At 41.5% G+C, this 27,885-nt stretch overlaps 1 protein-coding gene across 4 annotated transcripts in view; it reads right to left on the reverse strand.

Annotated features, from left to right (window-relative positions):
• Positions 1–27,885, reverse strand: part of spata20 (spermatogenesis associated 20) — a 363,387-nt gene that overhangs the window by 300,240 nt on the left and 35,262 nt on the right. For all 4 annotated transcript variants that reach the window (XM_060844319.1, XM_060844321.1, XM_060844322.1 and 1 more), the window contains exons 9-10: positions 10,317–10,391; positions 1,881–2,093 (exon numbers count right to left, since the gene is read on the reverse strand). In XM_060844319.1, the coding sequence (XP_060700302.1) occupies positions 1,881–2,093; positions 10,317–10,391 (288 nt within the window). The remainder of the gene's footprint in view (positions 1–1,880; positions 2,094–10,316; positions 10,392–27,885) is intronic.

Genomic DNA, 27,885 nt, shown 5'->3' on the forward strand with positions numbered 1-27,885 from the left:
GATCTTTTGAATAATAAACATCTGTTTTATTATTAAAACCAAATTTGCAAAACTGTGTGCTTATACTTCAGTGAGAGACCACCTGTTAAAACAAAAAAAAACAAGATAGGATCTATCCACTACAATATCAGTCTGGGAACAGACTTAGGTGCAGCAATAACATCAGCTGGGATCATACCAAAAGTGATGTTGATTGACTTGTGTGACACTTGAGTCAGGAAGACAGAAATACAACACTTGCTGATCAAATAAAGATCGCAGTTGATTACATTAGTAGCTAGATGATATCATGATCATGCTCGGATAGAATACAAAACCAAGGAAGCTTTCTGCCTTAATTGAGACTGTTGTGCCCAATTATAGGCACTACACTTTATATGAAGAGTATGTTGGAAAGCAGAAGAAATTTGGAGGAATAGTTTTATATTAGACTTTACATTAAGCAGAGGTATAGACTAGGTTACACAAATGTACAATCTGTCCTTATTTTCATAGAACGCTTTGTTTTTCTATAAATAATCTAAAATCAATCAAATACATGGAAATTGAGGAATCAGAGGATTTATGCTCCAGAGACTCTGGATCAGAGAGATGCAATATTGAGTTCCATAGCATTACCACGAATGACTGGCTATAACTGGACTACGCCAAGGTTACATTGGCACTTTCTGATGAGGTCAGGGGAAAGATTCCAAGGGGCCTGGAACCAGGAAGCGTGTAAGAAGCACATACACAAAAAAATCATAGGTTGTCATTACAGGTTACTGAAAAGCAATCTCCGAGCAGAAGTTATAAGAAGTACAAGACAAAACAGCATCAGAGGATCAATCTGGGATTTGGGATGCTGCCTGACCTGCTGCGCTTTTCCAGCAACACATTTTTCAGCTCTGATCTCCAGCATCTGCAGTCCTCACTTTCTCCCAATTAAAGGTAGTCCCATAAAATCCAAGATGGTAATCTTCCTGTACAAACAGGAACTTTAAATCTATTGTCTGTTATTCATGACACTTTATCTAATATTTTATTAAAGGATTCATTCTAGTGATGTGGGCATTGCCAATAAGGCTGGCAATTATTGGTCACCACCAAATGCCTTTAATACAAATTTGCCTTGTTAACTACATGAGCGACTTGCCTGAGATCAGTGAAGAGCGAATCACATTGCTGGAGTCTGGAGTCACATTTTAGATTAGATTACTTACAGTGTGGAAACAGGCCCTTCGGCCCAACAAGTCCACATCGACCCGCCGAAGCGCATTTACCCCTTGCCTAACACTACGGGCAATTTTAGCATGGCCAAATTACCTGACCCGCACATCTTTGGACTGTGGGAGGAAACCGGAGCACCCGGAGGAAACCCACGCAGACACGGGGAGAACGTGCAAACCCCACACAGTCAGTCGCCTGAGTCGGGAATTGAACCTGGGTCTCAGGCGCTGTGAGGCAGCAGTGCTAACCACTGTGCCACCGTGCTGCCCTGTTAACTCAGAACAGACAAGGACAGCAAATTTTCTTTCTCTGAAGAACTTCAATGAAAAGATTGAGTCTTCATTGCAATCCAATAATTGTCACCATTTTTGATGCTTGTTTTTATATTTCAGATTTATTTAATTACATTTAAATTCCCCCTTCGCCAAGGCAAGATCTAAACCTAGGTCTCTGGATTACTAGTCCAAGTCTTTAAATGACTAGTCACTAGTTGCAAAATCTTTAGTCCAGCAAGTAAACACTAAGCTATTGTACACCTCCTTTAATTTGACTATGTTAGTTCTGATTAGAGGCTGCAGCCAAATCATGAAGCTGACTTTCACAATTAGGTATGCTGAATAAGCGGTTTTCCATTTTCAGCAAGTTCTGTATTTCGTTTTTTGTTCACTCACCTGAGCTGGGTTAACATTTCCACCCTCTTTCACACCATAATAATAGGAAAAGATATCTGCCATGGTTATGTTTTCAGTGGCATCCGGGACTGGGTCTGGGAGAAGTTGTCGAATTTCTTCCTCTGTCCACACACAGAAAGCTCCCTCTTTCTTGTCAACTGACTGAGTTGTAGGGTATGAATCTGCATCTTCAGCACTGTAGAAACCTCCAGACTGTAAAGACAGTTTGAGTTAATCACACAGGGGCAGGAAATATACAACTCTTTCATGAACAATACATTGAATTCTGGCTTCCCCATAAATTAGATTCAAGGTTTGAGAAATTAAGAGTGAACTGCAATATATTCTAGTAAAGTACCAAGTGGACTAAAGTTCTTGGACCCCTTCACAAAATGAGTACAATCACTACTCTTACCTACCTTCCCTGGTCACAGTTTCAAGCTGAACCCAATTGTTTGCAATCTTGCCATCTCAATCAACTTGAAGATGAGCTCTCAACATTGACTACCTACTACAATTCTGGATTAGTGGTGCTGGAAGAGCACAGCAGTTCAGACAGCATCCGAGGAGCAGTAAAATCTTTAGTGGTACTGGAACAGCACAGCAGTTCAGACAGCATACCTACTACAATTGACTACCTACTCTATTTCTAATGCTGCACTCCTCTACCCCAACATAACCCATCTCCCTGGTGCTGCTGAAACCCCTATCCAGCCCTTGATCATCTCTAGACTCGTGCTGAAGTGATGAGTCAACATTAATACAAAAGCAAAATACTACAGGTAAAAATTTGAAACAAAAACAAATTGCTGGAGACACCCAGCAAGTCACAATATCTATGGAAATAATGCGATCATCAGGTTGGCAACATTTTACTCCCGTCTTAGTGATGGATGTAAAGGACATGATGAGAATTGGAATAGGAGCAGCAGAGTTTTGGTTAACCTCAAACTTATAGAAGGTGGAATTGGGAGAATGACTAACAGAATATTTGAATAGTTAAGTATCGAGGGAAGAAAGCATGATTTAGGCTATCCATGAACCATAGGGCAGACTTGAAAATCACAGTATTGGAATCTTCACCGAGAGGTACAAATATTTGCTCAGCAATCACTGCCCTACAGCAGGGACAGATATCAAAATATTAATCCTTCCACTTGTGACAATGTGACAGAAACAGAACAGCTCAGGACTGAAGCAATGTGTTGCTTAACTTCGAAAGGTCAGTTGTTGAATTTTAACGTTAACAGCATTCATAAAAATGCCCATTTATTTTAAAATTGAAAAATAAAAGGTGAACAGCAGCAGCGATCTGCAACAAAACATGCATGTTCTGTCATGGGCTTTCCTCCTGAATATTTCTCAAACTACCTAAAAATCAACGCGATTGAAGCACCTATTTAGCAAATGCATAACATAGCCCCTATTTGAGCACAGCAAGACCCTAAGTAATAATGTGAAAATGACAAGATAATCTATGGAGGGTGTGGTCGAAGATGGTGAAAGGACAATACGTATGGCTAATATATTAAGCTCCTGCCTAGTGATACCCACACACCAAGAATAAATGCCAACAAGCTTGAAAAACCTTGCCTAATGATCCAACTTGATGTTTAGATTTTCCAATATCAACAACCTTTGTGACCTTATTCAGTAATCATCAATCACATACAACAGCATACTTTTATGTCAACATCCTGAACAAAAATAACCATTGTCCCAGTATTTTTCAGTCACTGTATTTTTCCAGTCATTCCAAAAACAATATAAAACACCTTCTGCAGGAGTCATGTGTGGCATTTTGTAGCACAATAATAACGAGGCAATGCACTGACAAACAAAGGCCTTGAAGTGAAAGAGAATCATATCAATAATTTAATAGTTTTGAATTAATTGGATCTTTGTTGTTCAAGAAAAGATAGATTTCATTAAACATTTGACCTTGGATATTTAGCTACTACTGCTGCCTCTCAATAATCGGAATGCTACAATGACAGAATTAAAAATCACACAACACTAGGTTATAGTCAAACAGATTTATTTGGACTATAACCTGGCATTGCGTGACTTCTAACTTTGTCCACCAAAGTCCAACACTGGCAGCTCCACATCAGAACGACATGAGCAGCTCCATCTGTGGAGTACACATCACTCTGCCCCGGGTCAGAAGGTTTTGAATTCAAGGTTCAGTCTGGGAAATAAGATCAGCACCCAGCCAGAGATTACCTCAAGAAGCCATCCCTTATATAAAGTTTTTTTTTTAAACCACAGCCCCTGGTCTGCTATCCTGTAGCATTATTTGGGCATTCTACCCAAAATTTCTCTTTTAACTAACCGCACAGAAAACAATGAACTGGTTATCACTTGATTGTTCTTGCTTGCAAATTGGCTGCTGTATTTGATAGATTACAACAACAACCTAAAAGCACTCCTCATCCTTAATGTTGCTTCTGATCCTAAAGAAATGCAAGTAATTTCTTCTTTATAAGAAAGTACTGAATAAAAGCAGGAATAAACCATTCCATTTGACTCTATGCTTGTCTTGCCATTCAATACAGCACAATCAATTCAACCTTGCTGTGTAGTCCCCCCTAAACTATGTTGTCAAACTCCTTTCAATTAAAAGCTCAATTGACAAAAGGGGTCACACTTCCTTTCAATTTGAAGCCAAAAGCATTTTGTTCAGTAAAACTGCACTTAATAGATGTTGCACTGAATTCCCCCAGCTTCTCCACATCTCCATCTTTGCTTGTCTTTGTTCCTCCCACTCTATTTCCTTGTCTCTAAACCTCCTTAAATTCCGTCATAATTCTAACTTCTTCCAGTTCTGATGAAAGGTCACTGACCTAAACCATCAATTTTATTTGTCCCTGCAGAGTTACTGTCTGACCTGTCGAGTGTTTCCAAGTCTTTTCTCTTTTTTATTATAGATTCCAGCATCCTCAGTATTCTACATTTGGTGCTTCATTAATTCAATACCCTGTTCAATCTGATGATTCATTTGATGACATACAACTATTATCAGACAGAACAACGACAGAAACTGAACCCTGATCACCAAGCCTGATAAACAATTTGTTTGCATCTGCTGTTTCATTAGCAGGCTGTCAAGAAATGGATTAGCAAACTAAAATTAACTGTGCATTTTAGCAGGATTATACTATAGACGACCAATTCATCTTAATTGAATAATCTATGGGTTTTTTTTGCAACAATTAATGGCATATTTGGCTGTATTGAAACACTAAAATAATTCTGCTTCCTTGTTAAGCACGCATGTTGTGTCTTGTCTTAGTGACTCAACACTGAATTTAACAAGTGGTGGCTTTTCCCCATTTTGTTTATGCAATCTCATCAATTCTCCAGCTAGGTTTGAAGGTTACAAACATTTTGCAACTTTTTATTCATGATACTGCAAACAGAGTTACAGCAGGAGAAATCTGAAAGGATTGTATCAAAAGTGCTTGAATTCAAATGTCAGAAGGCTGACCACAACATTTTCAAATGGATTTCTTCACCACTGTCCTGTGCAGAGCTCAACAGATTCACCCGACTAATTCCAGTGATTTTCAAATCGGACTTTATTTATTCTGTACCCTTTTTTTGTAAAACTGTCTTCACCGTTCAATTATGGAAGAAGCAATGTATGTGTGTATCTGTGTGTCGACAGCTGAGATCTTTCAACCAAAATAGCTAGTTCATGCCTAGTAAAGGGGACAAAGTAAATATTAACTGTATGTGCCAGTGCAGAGACTTTGGCCTCAGTGTTACAGTTCACATTGATGAAGTGGTTATGGAGTGACCTTATAGCAGTTTATGAAATCTTGAGGGGTATAGATAAGGTGAATGGTAAGTGTCTTTTCCCTAGGGTGGGGGATTTCAAGACCATGGGGCATATATTAAGGTGAAAGGAGAAAGATTTGCAAAAGGCACGAGGCACAATTGTTTTGACACAGAGAGTGGTTAATGTGTGCAATGAACTTCCTTAGGAAGTGATGGATGCAGGTACACTTACAACATTTAGACGACATTTAGATAAGTACATGAATAATAAATATTTGGAGGGATATGGTCCAAGCGTAGGTACAGAGACTAGTTTAGTTTGGGATTATGGTCAGCATGAACTGGTTAGACCGAAGAGTCTGTTTCCTTGCTGTCTGATTCCATGGCTCTTTGACTTAGTGAGACATTAAACAGCTAACCGTGCTCACTCCTACTGTTCAGACCCAATGTAGGCTGTAGAAACATTTGGGTAAGTGAAAATGTTACCATTCACTAGAGTCAAGAATTGACTCCTGATTTAGAGGCTTAGAGTGTCCCATTGAACCAAGTTTGTCCCCCTAATTACAGATGACCCAAACCTTGTTTACAAAATCGAAACTGGGAAATACTGTGTCATAACATGTTTGCTACCTTGGATATTTTTTCGCACTTTGCAGGTTCCAGTAGCAGGAGTAAACGCTATTAGCCACTTAGGGCTTCACCAAGTCATCTGTGTGAGCTACAGCTTGGAGGTCAGGGCTCCTGCATCTGGAATAACCAAGCAGGATTCCATTTCAAACCCAAAGACAACTGTTGACAATATGGCACTACATTGAAGTGTCAACACAGGTTGTTACTCAAGTTATAGAATGGGCCAGAATCTATAACCTTCGGAAAAGCCACAGTTACACCTGATAGAACAGGACTAAACCCATAGTATGGATGGCATGTGTATCAACACGGCCTTTGTCTCTACCAGCCTGAAACCTTTAACAATGTTCATTGCACCAGCCTTCTCCAAAAGCCTCTCCACCACTGTCTGCCTGAGTGGAACTGCACTCATCTGATTCAATTCCTAGGCATCCAGTCATCGCCAAAGAATCACATGCAATCGAGTTTTGAGAAGATTTGTAGCTCAGGTTGAGGTTCTGGATGTAGGTTTGCTCGCTGAGCTCAAAGGTTCATTTTCAGTCACTATACTAGGTAACAACTGAGAGTGGGTCATGTCATTTTGAGGCTAGTTAATGTTCGTGTAACCTGGTGGCTAGTTTTCTTCCTGTTTGTTCAATATAGTGTTTGTTACAGTCCTTGCAAAATATTAGTTTTGCTTGTTGTCTGTATAGGGTCTTTCAAGTTCATTAGCTGCTGTTTTATGTATATGGACCAAATATTGAACTACAGAAGCAATCATCCAACATCCACAAATGAAGCTGCATTAGAACATTATTTCAATGAGCCACCACACACTGCAGCACAGAGGAACTAAGCAGAGCAGAGGAAAATCACCTATACACTGTACTCAAAAAGAACGAGTACCCAATGAACACAGTCTGCCGATTTCTCAGCAACAAACCCAAACAAACAGACAAAACGCATCCAGAAACCCTAGCCACTCTCCCCTCATCAAAGACATCTCAGAAATGACTGCCAAACTACTCAAACTCTTTAGCATCATGGTAACCCACAAATCCACCAACACACTTAAACAGCAGTGAATGAACTTGAAAGACCCTGTACAAACAAGCAAAACTAATGTCATTTACAAAATACCTTGCAAGAACTGTAACAAACACTACATTGGACAAACAGGCAGAAAACTAGCCTCCAGGATACACAAACATCAGCTAGCCACAAAACAACATGACCCACTCTCACTAGTATCCTTACGTACGGATGAGGAAGGACACCACTTCGACTGGGACAACACATCCATCCGAGGATAAGCCAAACAGAGACATGCACGAGAATTCCTAGAAGCATGGCATTCCAACTGGAACTCTAACAACAAACACAGTGACTTGGATCCCATTTACTACCCCCTGAGAAAAAGAATAGGAAATGATGTCACTATAGGAAACGATGTCACCAGCCCAAGGAAACTCAAGCATATAAATAGAAAGTGGGCGACACCACCAGTGCTACATTCGAGGCTCACTGAAGATGTTACCTAGTATGGTAACGAAACATCTGAAAATGAACCTTCCAGATCAGCGAGCAAACTTACATCCAGAATCACATATAATGGATATTTTCCAACCTACCCCTCTCCCTTTGATGTTTCTGAAAGATTTAGCCTTACTCTTCTCTTGTTTCTCATAAATATTCTGCCCTCAGTAATTTCATCTGAAAACAGAGGATGGAAACACTCAAGTCTACCTAAACCATCAACTCTCAACTTCCATACTATTGCTAAATTGTCTAACTGATTGTTCAACATCCAAAACAAGATGAACAGAAATGTTCTCCTACCAAATAATGTGGCCAAGACCATTGTTGGCAGTCCCACGACAAACCACATTCCCTAACCAGTGATGGCATCCCTCTTCCTGACAACTGTCTCGAGGCTGAACTAGAATGTTCACCTTCCTTAGTTTCATAAATGACTTCTGGAAGAGTTTATGAGCCAGATATCCATCATGCCATTGCTAACACCACCGATTTGCACTTCTGTGACATCAATTGCCTCTGGTTGCTTTAGCTCTTCTCCTGAAAATACCCTCACCTGTACATTTGTTACTTCCAAATTTAATTACTGGCCAGAACTCCATAGTCCAGCCTCTGTCAACTTGAGATCAGTACAAATTCTGCTGCTCTTGTCATAACTCACATCCAGTCCAAATGTGTGACTTCATTAAGTGCCCCTGTGCTCAGTGACTTAGACTGGTTCTCAGACAAGTAATGCTAAGATTTTTAAATTGTCAGCTGTGGTCAAATCTTCACATCTCTCTATTTCTCTATAGCTCCTCCAGTGCACAGCTCTCCAAGAGACAAAGATATCAACGATCTGCTAATTCTGAATGCTTAAGCTGAAATTTATGATCCATCATAATTCAGCTATTAAAGTCTGAAGCTTTGGGAATCTCTCACTTAAACCCCTCTGCCATTCTATCTCTCTCTGTTTTGAAGATATATCTTAAAAACAAATATCTTATTATTATGTGGCAAAATATCAAATTTGTTTGTTAATACTCCCAAGTACCACTTCGTATTGTTCCAATACTTTAAAACATGCTATCACAATGCAGCTGATATTGTTGTCTCTACAAAAATGTGTGTGTTTCAATGCACTCCTCCAGACTGTGTTACACCACCCGGCCTCTTCCAGTGTTTCATTTGAATCTGTTTGCTCGTCTCTACGGTTGCAGAGGCAGAGAATATAAAATCAAGGATTTACATTCAGCCAGAAATCAGTTATGATGCCATGGAGAGAGATAGCATCAATCATCAGGAAAAGTAGCTTGTGATAACCTAGAATAGACTGTCTGAAAAAGCAATGGGACTGATTCAACACTAACCTTTGAAAGGAAGTTGCATAAAATACTTGAAGGGGAAAAATTTGCAGGGAGATTGGGAAAGGGCAGCAGGACTAATTGATAGCTAGTTCAAAGAGGTGACAGGTACACAATGGATCCTCGTGTGTTCTATTATGCTATGATCTCATGACTGATGGCAGTATCATAATTTAGTCCTCTGCGTCTCTATAAAGAAGTGAGAAAGAATCCTGTGCTCCTGTTCACTCTGGCAACAGCTGTAAGGAAGGGGGAAGTATGCACATTAAGAAATAATGAAATCAGGATCTGTCGTGAAGTCCTTGCAGTGTAATAGCTCAATGATCAGTATCAAGGTTCACCCATAAATGCTATGGCTTTGCAAGACACTGCCAGAAAACCAGCTCACAGGTCGGTATAAAATAAACAACTGCAAATGCAGATCTGAAACAAAACAGAAGTTGCTGGCAAAAGTCAGTAGGTCTGCAGCATCTGTGAGAAGAAAGCAGAGTTAACGTTAAACACAGAACTGCTTAATGAAGAGTCACTGGAGTCAAACGTTGACCACTTTCTTCCCACAGATGTTACCAAACCAGCTACGTTTCATCAGCAATAGATGTGTGTGTGTGTGTGTGTGTGTGTGTGTGTGTGTGTGTGTGTGTGAGTGTGAGTGTGAGTGTGAGTGTGAGTGAGAGAGAAAACAAGACCAAGAGATATCAAGAGCAAGGACAAGGGGGAGAGCAAAACGGACAGTTAGAGGGAGCAAGAGCAAAGTGGGAGATGGAGAATGAAAGGGAAAACAAGATACAGCGAAAGAAAGCACAAGATGCAGTGCAAGGAAGCATGAGGGCAAGCATGTGTGCAAGATAGAGAGAAGAAGAACGTGAAAGAGAAATTGATGCATTGTTTAACAGGAAAAAAATAGGTCGGTAAACAAGTCCTGACTGTAACTGGATGCATGTTAAAGCCCTGACAGCAGAGTTTTGAATGAACTCAAGGCTTTGAAAGAAAATATGGAGAGCCTGCAAATGAGCCCAGGGGTGTCATTCCTTTCAGAAACATAAGCATTACAAAACAAACTTCCAGTTCGACATGAAATATGTAGGGGCGAAGAAAATGCAATGAACTGTTATATTCATGATACAGTCCCCAGCAAGTGGCACTCAAATGGGAAACAATGACTTACCGGGTCACTCAGATCTCGGGAGACGTACAGCAGAATGTCTTGAGCAACATCCGCAAAGAATGTGTCACCAGAAATCTGTGGAAAGATGCATTGCTGCTTAGACTCTGAACTACTGACTGAGCAAAAAGGATGCCCCAACTCAATGTAGAACTAGGTTAATGACAAACAGCAGTGAAGCAAAACTTTCAAATTTACTTCTCAATACCAAATACCATCAAAGATATTTTTGTAAGCTCTCTGAAACACGGCACATGTACATTGTTTAACATAATTATTGAAGAGCACACCATCAGCAGCCTTATACAGCACGGGGGGTGCGGAGTGTACAAGTCAGAACCTGCAACGTGATTTTAAATATGGAAATGTGGTTAACAACAGGGTGCCACACAGGTTTTCTACACTGTACCACTTTGATGTAAAACTACACAAAGTCTTTACTCAGCTCCTGGGGGAAACAAACTATATTCGTTAAGCTATTAAAATTTAGGGCAACACTCAGATTTTTCTACGATTTTAGTCAAGTACTTCCGATTCTTTTTGGTTCAATGAAGAGTGCTGGGGGCATTCCAGGAGCAACACCAGGCACACTTTAAAATGATATGTCAACCTGGTGAAGATATAACATCGGACTACTTATGTGCCAAAAAGTGGAAGCAGCATGCAATAGTCAGGGTTGAACAGCCTCAAATGAACAAAAACAGAAATTGCTGGGAAAAAAACTCAGCAGGTCTGGCAGGATCTGAGGAGAGAAAGCAGAATTAATGTTTCAGGTCCAGTGATCCTTTTTTAACACTGACTATAATGAACAAATTAGATCTAAGCTCTGCAGTCCTACAAAATTCACTTGTCAATGGTGGTGTACATTAAGTAACTAACAGAAGGAGAAGGCTCCACAAACATCCTCAACAGTAGGGCAGTCCAGCACATCAATGCAAAAGGCTGAAACATTTGCATCAATCTTCAGCCAGGAGTGTAGAGTGGCAACCTTTTATCATACTCTTAAGATCAAACTAATCTACATACCGTACAATTCACTATCATCCATGCTCCTATCCAAGAGTCGCTTAAATGCTCCTAATGTCTGACTCTACCACCACTGCTAACAGTGCATTCCACGCACCCACCACTCTCTGTGTAAAGAACCTACCTCTGACATCTCCCTGAAATCTTCATCAAATCACTTTAAAATTATGCCCCTTTGTGATAGCCATTTCCACCCTGGGATAAAGTCTCTGACTATCCACTCTATCTATACCTCTCATCATCTTGCACACCTCTATCAAGTCACATCTCACCCTTCTTTGTTCCAATGAGAAAAGCCTTAGCTCACTCAACCTTTTCTTCAGAAGACAAGCCCTCCAGTCCAGGAGCAGTCTGGTAACTCTCCCCTGCACACTCTCTAAAGCTTCCATATCTTTCCTATAATGAGATGACCAGAACTGAACACAATATTCCAAGTATGGTCTCTCTATAGAGCTGTAACATAACCTCACAGCTCTTAGACTCAATCCCCCTGCTAATAAAAGCCAACACACCATACACCTTCTGAACAACCCGATCAACTTGGGTGGCAACTTGAAGGGATCTATGGACATGGACCCCAAGATCCCTCTGTTCCTCCACTTTACCAACAATCTTGCCTTTAACCTACATTCACATTCCACATTCCAAAATGAATCACTTCACACTTTTACAGGTTGAACTCCATCTACCACTTCTCCGCCCAGTTCTACATCCTGTCAATGTTCTGTTGCAAACTACAACAGCCCTCCACACTACCCACAACTCTACCAGCCTTCATGTCACCAGCAAACTTATTAACCCATCCAAGTCATTTATAAAAATCACAAAGAGTAGAGGTCCCAGAATAGATCCCTGCGGAACACCACAGATCACCAAGCTCCAGGCTGAATACGTTCCTTCTACTCCCACCTTCTGTCTTCTATGGGCCAGCAAATTCTGTATCCAGACAGCCAAATTTCACTGTATCCCTTGCCTCCTTACTTTCTGAATGAGCCTGCCATGGAGAACCTTATCAAACACTTTGCTAAAATCCATATACACATCCACTGCTCTATCTTCATCAATATGTTTTGTCACACCCTCAAAGCATTCAGTCAGGCTTGTGAGCTATGGTCTTCCCCTCACAAAGCCATGCTGACTATCTCTAATCAAGTTATACTTTTTCAAATAGTCATAGATCGGTGACTCAGAATCCTCTCCAATAATTTGCCCATCATCAACGTAAGGCTGACTGGTCTATAATTCCCAGGGTTACCCCTATTCCCTTTCTTGAATAAGGGAATTACATTTGCCACCCTCCAATCATCTGGACAGTGAGGGTATAAAAATCATCGCCAAAAGCGCAGCAATCTCTTCCCTTGCTTCCTATATTAATCTTGGCTATACCCCATCTGACCCGTGGGACTTATCTTTCCTAATATTTTTCAAAATTTCCAGCACATCTTCCTTCTTAACATCAACCTGTTTGAGCATGTCAGCCTGTTTCATGCTGTCCTCACAAACAACAAGGTCGCTCTCACTAGTGAATACTGAAGTAAAGTATTCATTAAGGACTTCCCCTACCTCACTGACTCCAGGCACAAGTTCACTCCATTACCCCTGATCAGCCCTATCCTCAGGCAAAGGTGAAGATTGCCGATGCTGGAGATCAGAGTCAAGATTAGAGTGGTGCTGGGAAAGCACAGCAGGTAGGTAGCATCCGAGAAGCAGGAAAATCGACATTTCGGGCAAAAGCCCTTCATCAGGAATGAGACTTGTGGGCCAAGGGGGTTGAAAGATACTCTGGCCATCTTCTTGTTCCTCACATAAATATAGAATATCTTGTGGTTTTCCTTAATCCTATCCGTCAAGTCTTTTTCATGTCCACTTCTATGCTGTCCTAGCTCCAGGCTTCAGTTCCTTCCTGGCTACCTTGTAACCCTCTATAGCCCTGTCTGATCCTTGCTTCCTCAACCTTACGTAAGCTTCCTTCTTCCCCTTGACTAGATGTGCCACATCTCTTGTTATCCAAGGTTCTTTCACCCTACCATCCTTTCCTTGCCTCAGTGGGACAAACCTATCCATCAAGTGCTCCCTAAACAACCTCCACATTTCTGTCGTACACTTCCCTGAGAATATCTGCTCCCAATCTATGCTCCACAGTACCTGACTAATACTATTGTAATTCCCCCTTCCCCAATTAAATACTTTCCCATTGTGTCTGTTCCTATTTCTTTCCATGCATATAGTAAAGGCCAGGGAGTTGTGATCATTATCACCAAAATGCTTTTCCACCGAGAGATCTGACACCTGACCTGGTTCGTTGCCAGGCACCAAATCCAATATGGCCTCCCCTCAAGTTGGTCCATCTACATATTAAGTCAGGAATCTTGACAAAATCTGCTCCATCCAAATTACTTTCACTAAGGAGGTTCCAATCAAAATTAGGGAAGTTGAAATCACCTACGACAACAACCCTGTTATTTCTTTCCAAAGTCCACTTCCCAATCTGCTCCTCCATGACTCTGCAGAAAACCCACAATAAAGTGGCTGTTCCTTTCCTGTTTCTGACTTCCACCCACAATGACTCAGTAGACAAACCCTCCTTCACAACCTCCCTTTCTGCAGTTGTTATACTATCCCTGATTAGCAATGCCACTCCCACACCTAACCACTCCCCCCCATTCGTTTTGAAACATCTAAACCCCGAAACATCCAGCAACCATTCCTGACCCTGTGACATTCAAGTCTCCGTAATAGCCACAGCGTCATAGCTCCAAGTACTCATCCATGCTCCAAGTTCATTACCCTTATTCCTGACACTTATTGCATTAAAATAGATACACTTCAACCCATCACACTGACTGCAACTTTGCCCTATCAACTGTCTGTCCTTCCTCACAGACTCTCTGCACACTGTACATACCTGGACACCAGCTACCCCATTCTTTGATCTGTAGCTCTGGTTCTTGACCCCCTGCCAAACTAGTTTAAACCCTCCCGAAAAGCTTTAACAAACCTCCTCTCTAGAATATTGGTACCCCCTTAATTCAGGTGCAACCCATCTTCCTTGTACAGGTCCCACCTTCTCCAAAAGGTATCTCAATGATCCACATATTTGAAGCCCTCCCTCCTACACCAGCTCTGTAGCCACATGTTCAGCTGCGGTAACTTACCTCTTGTCTTCCCATTGCCCTATCCACCATCAACAAAGCACAAGTCAGGAGTACAATGGAATACTGTCCACTTGCCTGGAAGAGTTCAGTTGCAGCATCACTCAAGAAGTTTGACACTTTACAAGCCAGAATGGCCTGCTTGATTGGCAACCCATCCACCACCTTCAACATTTACTCCCACAACACCAACACAAAATGCAGCAATATGGACCACTTACAAGATAACTCGTGAAGGATCATACAACTGTCGCTTTCAAAACTGTGACTCTACCATCAGCAGGGATACGTGCAGCAGATGCATAAAAATAATACCACTTGGAAGCTCTTCTTCAAATCGCAAACTATCCTGACGTGGAACTACTTTGCTGTTCCTGGACTGCCATTGGGTCAAAATACTGAACTCCCATCTTAACAGGACTGAGGGTGAGCCTACACCACCAATCACTACAATGGTTAAAGGCAGCTTACCACCACCTCTTCGATAAGGGAGGTTTTAATTAAAGATGAACGAGTAATGCCAGTGCTCCATGAGTGAATATTTTAAAAAGAAGACTCAAATAACAACTTTTTAAGTTGGAGTTCACAACCTTGGGTATTGAAATTCAGTGTATGTGGTCCTAGGTGCATTGCTGGCCCATTGCACCTCACCTCAGTGTTTGGCAACAGGAAAAGAAGAAGTACCTAAAGTTCAATTACCTTTTTGGGTGTAGATCTTGTCACCTAATCAACCAGTACTAAATGATGCAGAGGGTACCTTAGTGAAGGGATGGGAGACAACGCAAAGCAAGACTACTTAAATGTGATGATCCAGTTGATCTCACCTCACTTCATGTACCTGAGTTTGAAACGGCTCAAAACAACTAAACTGGAAATATTCTAAGGATCGGATGAATCTTTGGGTTTATAAGCTATGCAATCACTTTCAGGATGCAAGTCTAGAGTGATGGAGTAGACTTTTGTTGAACAAGTTCCAAAACAAAGTGCAATTAATCACAACTTAGTTCCTACTAGCCATACATCCACAGTACAGAATTATTTTCAAACTTTTTACCCTTAAATTTACTCTAAGAACCTTTAACTCACTCCATAATTGATGATATGGCAATGTCAAAGGAGATTTGCTCTCTTCCCAACATATGCTGCTTACCCTAGAAGTACTAGACAAGCATTGGGCAGGGAGCTTTATTCCATCCAGCCTACATTGGATCATGGAGCATTTTGAAATGTTATTATCAGGTGGAATTCAGCAGCAGTGATGCACTGTTGGGAGCCCCATGTCATCTTTCCACAGGTGGGTCTAACATTATTTTGAGACAGTCAGCCACTTCGAGTCAGAGATGTACAGCATGGAAATAGACCCTTCAGTCCAACTTGTCCATGCTGATCAGATTGCCTAAATTAATCTAATCCCATTTGCCAGCATTCACTCTGAACTCTTCGTATTCATATGCCCATTCAGATGCCTTTTAAATGTAATAATTATACCAGCCTCCACCACTTCCTCTGCCAGCTCATTCCATACACGCACGACCTTCTGCATGAAGAAGTTGCCCCTTAGGTGCCTCCTAAATCTTTCCCCTCTCACTTTAAAATGATGCCCTCTAGTTTCAGGCTCCTCTACCCTGGGAAAAAGACCTTGACTATTCATCTTATCCTTACCCCTAATGATTTTATAAACCTTTATAAGGTCACTCCTCAGCCTCTGATGCTCCAGGGAAAACAGCCCCAGCCTATCAGCCTATCCCTCTAGCTCAAACCCTCCAACCCTGGCAACATCCTTGTAAATCTTTTCTGAACCCTTTCAAGTTTTACAACATCTTTTCTATAACAAGGAGACCAGAAGTGAACGCAATATTGCAAAAGTGGCCTAACCAATGTCCTGTACAGCCTCGACATGACCTCCCAACTCCTATACTCAATGCTCCTACCAATAAAAGCAAGCTGACCAAAAGCTTTCTTCACTACCTTTATGCCTGCAACTCTACATTCAAGAAAGTATGAACCTGCACTCCAAAGTCTCTGTTCAGCAACACTCCCCAGACCCTATTATTAAGTGTATAGATCCTACCCGGATTTGCCTTACCAAAATGCAACATCTCACATTTATCTAAATCAACTCCAGCTGCCACTCCTCAACCCATCAGCTCATCTGATCAAGATCCTATTGTACTCTGAGAAAAGCTTCTTCCTGGTCAACTACACTATCAGTATAGGTGTGATGTGCAAATTTACTAACCATAACTCCTACATTCACTTCCACTGTCATGGACACCACATTAACACTCCAGTGGTGGAGAAATCCCACCTTAGAGAGCTGCTAGGCAGAGACCAGCAACCCTGGAGTCCCACCTCGAACAGTAGTCACTACTTTAACTTCACTGTGATCTCCCAAGAAGATAAGTGATGGGTCCCATCTTATGTTCTTGAAGACAGTTATGTGGGTAGGGAGGGGGTGCTCAGGAATTTTTGCCTCAGGTAGAGATGAGGGGTGATGGATGGGGGATCGACAGAAAGTGTGTAGACATGGCTGTCTGTGAGCTGCTCCCTCTGACCCAGAGTCCTACAGTCAGGCACACAGTGTCTGTGAATGAGGGATTCACCTTAGGCCACATGAGCAATTTCAAGATCCAGACGAATGCCAGCATCAACAGATGAGATCCCTAGGTATTCACTTAAGGCCCTCAAAAGGCCTGCCGGACTCTATCACAGGGAAGTCAAAGGGTGGATAGATTCCTGGAGATCAATTTTTCACCCCTTCCAACTTTAAAACTGCATTGTTATAAAAGTAGGGACAAGCATCTCCCTAACTTACTCAGCCAGAAAAATTAGACCCTCACTTCTCTTAGTTTAAGATTGATTTCAGCCAACGATTCAACTGAGAATACTGCCAATAAAAAAGTGAGAGAAAACAAATCCTTTCATATAAAAGACTGACAACTGACAACTTGTAAGTGAGTGGTTTATCCAGGGGAATATAATGAATGATGCTTCAAGGTGTCCCTAGGAGTTAGGGGTAATGAGATTGGTGTCTGCCATTGTTTGGGAGGTTAAGCAGTACAAAGAATAAGTGGCTTAAATCCTCGGCAAATTCTTGTTTCCTGAAAACAATGTCACTTATTGATTTCACCGTGTTACTAGCTGATTAATGCTTTTCAAAAGCTCAGTCCTGAAATACTCCCAGCCATCACTCAAAGACAGGACAAAGTAAAGCAGGCTCAGCTACTGGGAACTGTTTAAGGTCACAATCACAGGAGGGCTACTGATGCCAAGCTGAGTCACTGGCTACAAGTCTGATTCTCACTGGGGTATAACACTCTCAGTCAGTAGTCTGTCAGTTCAACATTCTGCTGAGCAGAAGATCCAGTATAATACTGAGAGAATGCTACATTGTCAGATATGCTGTCCTTCAGTTATGACCTGCAACCAAAGCCCAGATAGCTCTCAAGATTTGACCATGCAAGTTAGATTCACGATTATGATTCCAAGACTATAATGATTACTTTATGAGAACAGATTGCATAAATTGGTTTGTATTCTCTTGAGTTTTGATAGCTGAGGCATGACCTAGTTGAGGTGACTATAATGACAAGAGCTTTAAAATAGATACTGCACACAAATATTATTTCCGTGGATGCAGAATGCACAACTAAGAAACACATCGTAACATGAAATGTAAAATCAGGAAGCACTTTTTCTACAAGTGTGACTTTCCAACCAGCAGAAAGAATTTTTCTCAATCTACATACGTTTTCCTTAATAACTTGTGAACTCCAGTCAAATCATCCCTTATGTTTCCTCTCCTCATAATTTAACCCTTGGCAACTCAGTGTCATTTTGATAAACCCTTAAAGGCTAATGCCTTTCCTAGGTGTGGCTTAGAACTGCTCACAACAATTCCAAGTGTTGGCTAGCCAGGGTTTTGTTTAGCTGCAACTTCAAGGTCCCTGTATTCTTATGTTCTAGACGTAAAGGTCAGACGTCCACCAGTCATCTTGACTGTTGTGTCTTTTCATAACATTTTAATGATCTGTGAACCTGGATTCCAAAACGTCTTCCCCATTTCCAACCTTTTACCATTCAACAAAGTAAGAGATTCAAACCTTATCAAGTCCATTGTGGATGATTCCACATTTGTCTGCACTGAACTTCATTTGCTACCATTGTGCCCAATCCTACAATGTCTCATCCATGTTTATTATTGCATCTACACAGCTTATATTGCTATCTGACATCGTGTTGACAACAGATCTGAGTATGTGACTTTTGATCCCATCATTTACACCATAACAAAGCTAGATGTAGTCGAGATCCCAACACCAATCTCTGTAACTCCTGCCGAGCACCTCTTGGCACATTATGCCAATTGATCTCAATCACACTTTCCTGCCTTTCAGCCAATTTTCTACTAAGGACAACAATCTCCCTTCAATTCCATGAACTTCAACTTTAAGCCACTGAAGAGTAACTTGACCACATGCGTTCTGTGAATTCCTATTAAGTAACATCCAAAGGCATTTCCCAGTCTGTCACTTTAAATTAAATTCTGAATAAAAATACACTCAGGTATGGCAAGCCTCCATGCTGGCTGTCCTTGTCCATCTTGTTCAAATACCAACCACCCCACTCATTGCCCCAACGGGGTTGAAATTACCAATTTTCTCCCAATCCTCGACACATTCCTGATCATGTCGGTGGTCCAGTTACCACTACAACTCTCCACCTGATGGCCAGAATGTCTGTCACACACAAATTAAACCCTTATAATTCTTCAGCCTATTATGGATGGCATTAACAACATCATGGCCTTGACAGGCACTAGTGCTCCCCCATCAGCGCCCAAAGTAAAGCCTCCATCGTTAGGCATGCCTCTATAGTTGCAGTGGTGAAACTCTTCTCACTAAATCTCACCATGGTCTGTCCCCTTGCTCCTCTGGCACTTTTTCCTGCATTTTACAACTCACTTTATTCCACATCTCTCATTTAAAATCCTTGTTCTCTAATTCTCCTCCACGTACCATGTCAAGTTTCTAAACAAGCTGTCTCCACTTGTTTTCTCTCTCCACCTCTGCTCCAGGAAACTTCTCAACCTTGATGGCTTCAATCTTCATTACAATCAACATGTTGTTGTTCCTTGAATTCACCACCTATCTATCCCCATAAACCTCTCCCTCCCTCATATCCACAGCCACTTCCTTGATCTGACAATCTCCCATGGCTTCAACACCATCATATTACCCACACAAAAAAAAAAATCACATCTGATGACTTTTTACATCATTCTCCACTCATACCCCATGTGTCCCTCCAAACCCCACATCCATCTACATCTGCCTCTTAAATTAAAACTTTTTCTCCAATTCCCTTACAACTGCATTCTCCAAATCTCAAATTATTTAGTTTGGCCATCTGCTACAGCTATCAACTTCACACGTTCACTTTCAACACCCTCATCTCCATTAAAATATTACTGCGTCTCACCCTCACCATTCTCCTTTAATGTAGCCATCAACTCACTTCTCTTAAATTCATATGATGCAGATCTGGAAGGATGAGGAGGACAATTGCTTTAGTCATTCACTGCCAGATTTGGCTGGAGCACATAATGAAATATCAGCTTCTGCTCTTACCTGCTGTTATTTTTCACTATTCCAGGAACTTTTAGAAGACAAGAAAACAAATGTAGCTTTTTTTTCCCGAGCGCAGGCTGTTCTCCCCTGCCTCTTCCACCCTCACCTCCAACAATATTTGGAGTTCAAAGATTTCTTCATCACTAAGATAAAGACTAACTGATCAGCTGCTTCTGCCATTTCTTGTCCTTCTGCTAGGATGTCAGATCAAACTTCTTCTGTTGCTGCTCTCACCCTGGGGCTATATTTTTAACTTCCTCTAAGTTCTCACTGATGTACTCTTATGCATTTTCATCTTGCCCAAGCTGCTCACCTCTTACTTTCTCTACCTTGTTTCCACTAAACTACTGACCAGACAACTTCCCTTCCTCGCTCTCAAGTTAACTGATATGGTTTTCTCTCTCTCTCCAGGCTTTATCCTCCTGTTGTCATCTCTCTCCTCAAAAAGAGACAAATCTTCCATCCTTGCAAACAAAAGCTCCATCTGCTATTTCACAAGTAATATTCAAGCTACATGGTAGAGACCTTTTCAAACAAAAGAGAATCGAGCTATTGCCCAATGGCAATATCATCACTGAATTCCCCCATCATCAACATTCTGGGAGCTAGCATTGACCAGAAACTGAAGTAGCCATAAAATACTGTGGCTACGAGAGCAGGTGAGATGCTAGGAATCCTGCAGCAAGTAATTCACCTCCTTCTTCCGCAAAATTTGTTTACATCCACAAAGCATAAATCAGGTATGTGACGGAACACTCCTCACTTATCTGGATGAGTGCAGCTCCAACAAACACTTTAAAAGCTTGACACCATCAAGGACAAAGCAGCCAGCATGATCGTTTGTGGCTATGGTGCCATGCAGTCACTCCACCATCAATCTTTGGTGCCACTGCTGTTGTTTTCTACAAGATGCACTGCGGATATTCACCCAGATTCCAAAGACAGCGCCTTGCAAACCCACAACCACTTTCATCAAGGACAGCAGATATACACCTTCATATTCTCCTGCAACACACACCATGCTGACTTGGAAAAAAAATCACCATTCGTTTCAGTATTGCTGGGTCAAAAACCTCGAACTCTCTCCCTAATTAAATTATGGTCTACCTACAGAACATGGACTGCAGTGGTTCAAGAAGACAGCTTCCTACCATCTTCTCCACGGTAACTAGATATGGGCAGTGAATGAATACAGAGTCAACCAATTAGGAGTGAGGCGAGGAGAAATTTCTTCACCCAGAGATTGGCAAGTCTGTGGCATTCACTACCACGGAAAGCAGTTGAGAATAAAACATTGTGCAGTTTCAAGATGGAGTTAGACACAGCTCCTGGGGCTAAAGGGATGAAAGGAAATGGGCAAAAAGCTATTTTGCTACGGTTATTTTCTAATATTATTGAATTGGATGATCAGCCAAGACCATAACGAATGGCATTGCAGATTTGAATCGCTGAATGGCCTACTGCTGCTCCTTGCTTCTGATTCTATGCAACACTGGCTTTGCCAGCGTTAACGGCATCTCCCTGTGTCAAAGAACTCTGTTCCACCACTAAATCATTATCAAAGTCACAAATAACATAATCTGTGACTGCACCAAAGGAATCTTACCTGAACTACTTCCAGTGGCATCCCACATTCCTACACAATGTCTGGCATGAGCTACCTGTGAGAGCTATTATTGCCATGAGAAATTTTTCTTCAAGGAGAGTCAAGTTCTCAGTTGAAGCTCTATATGTTTCACTTAAGTTTTTCACTGCAACAGCTACACTTGAAAGCTTGCAAGATGTAACATTATTGTAAGACATTGCAGCACTTCATTCTTGCAACTCTCCACCAATGTAGATAGACTCACATTGATGAGTTGTAATCACACATTTAGAGCAGGTAGCACAATTGATAAGCATTTCATAAATGTACAAAGGTACACATGCAGGCAGTGACACTCATTGGAGTGAGATGGGACACAGAAATGCTGAACTCTGAGCAAATTGAACACCTCGGATATTATCATCATCAAAACAGAAGAGTCTCCAGATGAAAGTGAAACATGAGATGATCTGTCAGATTGTCCAAAAGCAATGAAATTCCATGCACAAAATGAGAAACCTATCCATGAATGAAAGCAAAAGTCACCATAGTCCCAGAGACTGCTGTAGAGAGTCAGCCATTGCTGAGGTTAAACTGAAGGTTACCAGACCTCAGGCAAGGGTAGAGGTTGGGAAGGTGGGTCATTCATGGTGATCTCAACTAATACAGGAACTGAACACACACTGTTGGTGTCACTCTGCATCGTAAACCAGCTGTCCAGTCAATGGAGCTAACTGACACCCAAGGAGATTCAACCTATGCCATAAGTTATCTATTTCTCCAACCTGTGGATGCACTGTCTTCTCCTGGGAAAGACATATGGAGGGTAGCACCAACAGATGCAAACTGACATCCCGAGCACAGCTCAAACTTGAGGTTAATGGAAAATATATGGATGATATGTACCAACTATGCAATCTCCTCTCATCAGGAGTACAACCACAGGAGTGAAGGTGAGGCCTCAAGGGACAGCAGTGATGGGACTCTTTTCTAAGTAGTAACATCCTCAGTCCCCGAATCCACACTGAATCATGCTCTCATCAGAGGCAATCCCATACATCAATGCATGGGATTCCAAATGTCCCAATTCCCTGCATGATTCAGGAACCCCAAGAACACTGGCCATGGTCATCTATCACAATGGAGCACAATGACACAGCACCACACCTCCACATCAACCGGAGATGCTGGGAGAGCACCTCATAGAAAGTGACCATATAAAAGTTAGTTAAGTGCTTGGACTGATAATTGTGCTTTGCTGAGTGTATTATTTTGTTATATCCAAATTTGTTTAATGTTTACTGAAGTAAAAGGTTGCGTAAATCTATAAAATTGGCCATTTTCGCTCACTTGCTACTGAAATGTTCATCTAGGCCTTTTTTTTAACCTCTATATGTGAAGATTCACATAGAAGCCTGGATCCTCTTCCCATAAAGTTAGTTGTCCAAAACTCTGCAGCCCTGTGTTCATTGAACCATATTGATTCCAGGTTTAGCAATGCCTCATGTTACAATTCTCAACCCTGGTCTCAAATCCACCTATGGCTTCATCTCCATCAAAGTCTGTAATATTCCAAGAAACAAAAAAACTGCAGGAGCTAGAATCCAAACTAGACGAGATGTTGGGATACGGGGAGCCATTGATACATTGCTACCCCAACATCTAGTCCTGAAGAAGGGTTATACACAAAACGTTGATTTCACCTGACGCTGCCCAGCTTGCTGTGTTCCTCTCCCTCCTGATGCTGCCTGCCTTGCTGTGTTCCTCTTCCCCCAATGCTGCCTGCCTTGCTGTGTTCCTCTCACTCCTGATGCTGCCTGGCTTGCTGTGTTCCTCTCACTCCTGATGCTGCCTGGCTTGCTGTGTTCCTCTCCCTCCTGATGCTGCCTGCCTTGCTGTGTTCCTCTCCCTCCTGATGCTGCCTGCCTTGCTGTGTTCCTCTCACTCCTGATGCTGCCTGGCTTGCTGTGTTCCTCTCACTCCTGATGCTGCCTGCCTTGCTGTGTTCTCCATCTCCAGTGCTAGCCCTGTCTTCAGTCAGAGGCCTGGAGCTCTAGAATTCCTTCTTTAAACCTCTAACTCTCTACCCAAATTCCCTCCTTTAAAATGCTCCTTAAAACCAATGTTTATCTGTCCTAATACTTCCTTACATGATTCAGTCATATTGTGATTTATAATATCTGTTAAGCATCTTGGAATATTGTATCATGTTAAAAATGCCAGGTAAATAAGTTTGTTTTAACTTTATTTGTGACTGCTATTTTGTTGATATTAATTCTGGCACATCCCTGTCCCTGATTTGATGCTAGTTTCCTTGATATTTCTAGCATTCTGACCTCTTTCTCTATTGTGAAAGTAATTATCAACATGGTTGCAATTTCCATGTTTTCCCTGGCAGTATTGTCAAGCTACCCACAACACACCTGGCCACCCTCTTTCTCTTTAATATCATTATAAAAATGTTCAATGATGAATTTTATTTCCCAAACAAGTTTCTTTTGTCACTTTTTGCTGTTCTTTGTATTTTTCCCATTTCCCAGAATGTCTGCCATTATTTTTGCAAGTTTGAGATTTTGTCTTTAGTTTTAAGTTGTCTTCTGGTTCCTCAGTAATGCATGGTTATTTTTATCTCATAATTAAGGCAAAGTAGCATAGCAGGAATGTTGCTGGACCAGTGACCCAAAGTCCCAGCCTAATGCGCCAAAGAACCGAAACTTCAGAAAGGCAGTTTGGGGATTTAAATTCAATCCATCCATAAAGGAGAAATAATCATTACTGAGACCACCTGTTTATTATACCAGATGGAAATTAAAAACACATTAATTAATGTTCTTCAAGGAAGGGAACTGCCATCCAGACCTGGTCTGACCTACTCGTGACTCTAGACCTAGACCAAAGTAGTTGTGTCTTAACCACCCTTTGAAATGGTCCCAGAAAGCGACTCAGATCAAACACAATTAGAATTGAGCAATAAATGCTTGCCATGACACGTACCTCTCAGTGATGAATAAAATAAGTACAGCTTTTGCACCTTGGGAGTTATAAACTGGTTCTTTTCCATGAATACTTTCTGAACACCTCCCACTGCTCGTCTGTTGTTTCATTTGTTAAGAAACTTACCTAATTCACTGCGCGCAGTCTCTATGCCATTACATTGAAGACAGCTTACTGAAATCTAAAATCTTAATAACTGTAGTGCAATTGCACCTTTCCTATTGTAGGAGACCAAAACTGAACATTGTCCTCCAGCTAACATTACATACAGCCTTCTGATAACTTCCTTGCTCTTGTCAGTCATACAGCACATGCTTTGGTCCAAACAGACCATGTCAAACATAATCCCAAACTAAAAGAGCCTCACCTGTCTGTACTTGGCCCATATCCCTCCAACCCTTTCTTATTCATGTACACATCCAAATGTCTTTTAAAAACTAACTGTACCCGCAACCACCCCTTCCTCTGGCATTTCATTCCACACACAAACCACTGTGTAAAAAAAATTACCCCTCATTGTCTTTTTAAAATTTTTCTCATCTCACCTTAAAAATATGCCCCTTGGCTTCAAATCCCCCACCGTAGGGAAAAGACACCTACCATTCACCTTATCTTTATTCTTCATAATTTTATAAACTTCTCTTCTTTGGTTCCCTATTTTGGTACCTAATCTATTTTATTCCCTAAGATTTGAAATTAGGAGCTTTGTACCTGAGATGGCACAGTATGTGGCAACGTTTTACACGTTTCACTGTACTCTGGTACTTTTGCACTTGAGTACACATGACAATAAACTAATTCTAATAAGGTCACCCCTCAACTTCCTATGCTCCAATGAAAGAAGTCCCATCCCATCCAGCCTCTCCTTATAATCTTGACTAATAAAGACAAGTATATGCCATTTGCCTTCTTAACCACTTGATGTACTCGCCCAATTTCAATACGCCAGTGTTCAGCCCATCTTGACCATATTGTCTTGTAGTCTAAAGAGTTCACTCCTTGTTACTTACCTCACCACCAATCTTCAGAACATTGGCAAAATTGCTAATCATATCTCTTACATTCATGTCTCGATCATTAATGTATATGAACACTGAGGGACGCAGTCACTGGACAGGTTTTAAGTAAGAATCTTCGACCATCACCCGCTGCTTCCTATCACAAAGTCAACACTGGATCTAATTTTCCAAATTGCCCTGGATCCCATGGGCTGTTAGCTTCTTAACCAGCTTGCCATCTGAAACATTGTCAAAGGCCTTAATGAAGTCCATGTAGACCACATTAACCGCACTACCCTTATTTACGTACCTAGTCAACTCCTCAAGAAATTCAATCAAAATCGTTAAACATGATCTCCCCTTTCACAAAACTATGCTGACTATCCTTGGTTAATCTTTGCCTCTCTAAAGGCCTCCCCAAACGTCCCCGAAATCTGTCCCTCGGAATGTTTTCCAATAGTTTCTCTACCACTGATGCTCAACTCACAAGGCTTGTGTAATTTCCTAGTTTATCTCCCGCCTCTTTCTTGAATAGTGGTACAATATTAGCTGCCCTCAATGTAGTGACTGAACAAGGTCAGCCAGGTGAACCTCAGACTATTGGTTTCCTGACTGGGGTAATCCTGGTCCAATCAGGGAGTCCTGGCTGACAGATATAAACAGGAGTGTTGAGAAAAAAAACAGGAGTGTCAAGAAGTCTGCTCGCTCCAGGAGCCAGCTCTGAGCTAGCTGGGTCAGTGTCGTGCACTGTGCGTACATAAATAAACGGTGACTTGGTGACGCAATATTGGACATAAAGGTATTTCACTCCTGTCCTCTGGCACCTCTCCAATGGCCAAATTGGTTTCGAAAATTATCAGAGCCCTTGCAACTTCATCCTTTACCTCCCACAGCAGCCTGGGATAGATCTCACCTGGTAATGGGGATTCATCCACTCTCAACCCCACTGAAACCACTAATACATGTTCTCTCTCTCTCGCTCTCTCAATGCAAAGCTGTTCAGTTATATTACAGTCCCCCTCCCTGATTTTTATACCTATAATCAGCCTTCTCTACTATCAATACAGATGCTACGTAATCATTTAAAATCTCAGCTCCCCACACATTGCCACTTTGTCTCCTAGTGGGCCCATGTCTTTCTCTGGTTATTCTCTTGCCCCTAATACAACAATAAAGTGCCTTTGGATTTTCCTTAATGTTAACAGCCAGCATATCCTCATGCTTTCTTCAATCCCCTAATTTCTTTATAATCAATCCTCCACATTGTCTATTTTCCTCTAGGCCATCCTGCTGTTAAAAGACAACAAAGGAGTGGATTGTACAGAGATTATTGGAGGCATCCTTTTGCACTAAAATGGAAATTTGCAGCAGTGGTAAACAGCCCATTTTTTTGGAAAGGTGGATGCGAATTCCTGACTTTATGATGCAGGCCTCCCCTGAACAACGGAAGCCAGGCAAGGCCTGAGCAGGCAGGACAGCTGAGGTTTCTGACTGGGGCTACAGAAGGGGCAGCACAGGGTTACAGCCAGCACGATAAGCACCATCCTGATACACCATGCTATACGTGACAAATTCCAAACCCTGACCGTCTTGTTCCTTGTCAAGTTGACCAAGATATGAGCCATTAACTGCATAGACTGGGACATTTGAAATCTTTTAGAAACAAGGTTGGAGAAATAAGTTTTTTTTAATCTGTTAAAAAATATGCAACTGAGAACCAAAAATCAAACCAGCAAGAACCAGACATTGCATTAGATTCTCATCCTCTGGAGTTTGCCCACTTCAGTCACATTATTGGGATTCATGTGTTACTAGCACCCTCTGGTGACTGCAATAAGGAAACGTTCAGCATCGCAAATTTCTAACACTTTGACCCAGAGATACCAATTACAGTCAGAACAGATTCAACCAACAGTAATCCTCTTTAAAAATTATCCACTTATCAGTGAGAATTTTCCAGCCAAAATTCCTAGACTAGACTGTCCCAAGGGCTTCTACCAGTGGAAACCAGGGAGAAATCCATCAGCACAGGAGTAACATTGTAGGCCAAGACATGTCCCTTTCACTGCCATACTTGAGGGTTAAATTGTTTAAAGACCAGAGGCACTTGAGCAGTGTATAAGAAAAATTGTGCACAATTATTTTTGAGGGGAAGGGGATGGAATGGAGGGTTGCAGATAGATACCG

This window comes from Hemiscyllium ocellatum, chromosome 25, assembly GCF_020745735.1.
Source record: "Hemiscyllium ocellatum isolate sHemOce1 chromosome 25, sHemOce1.pat.X.cur, whole genome shotgun sequence".
NCBI classification, from domain to species: Eukaryota; Metazoa; Chordata; class Chondrichthyes; order Orectolobiformes; family Hemiscylliidae; genus Hemiscyllium; species Hemiscyllium ocellatum.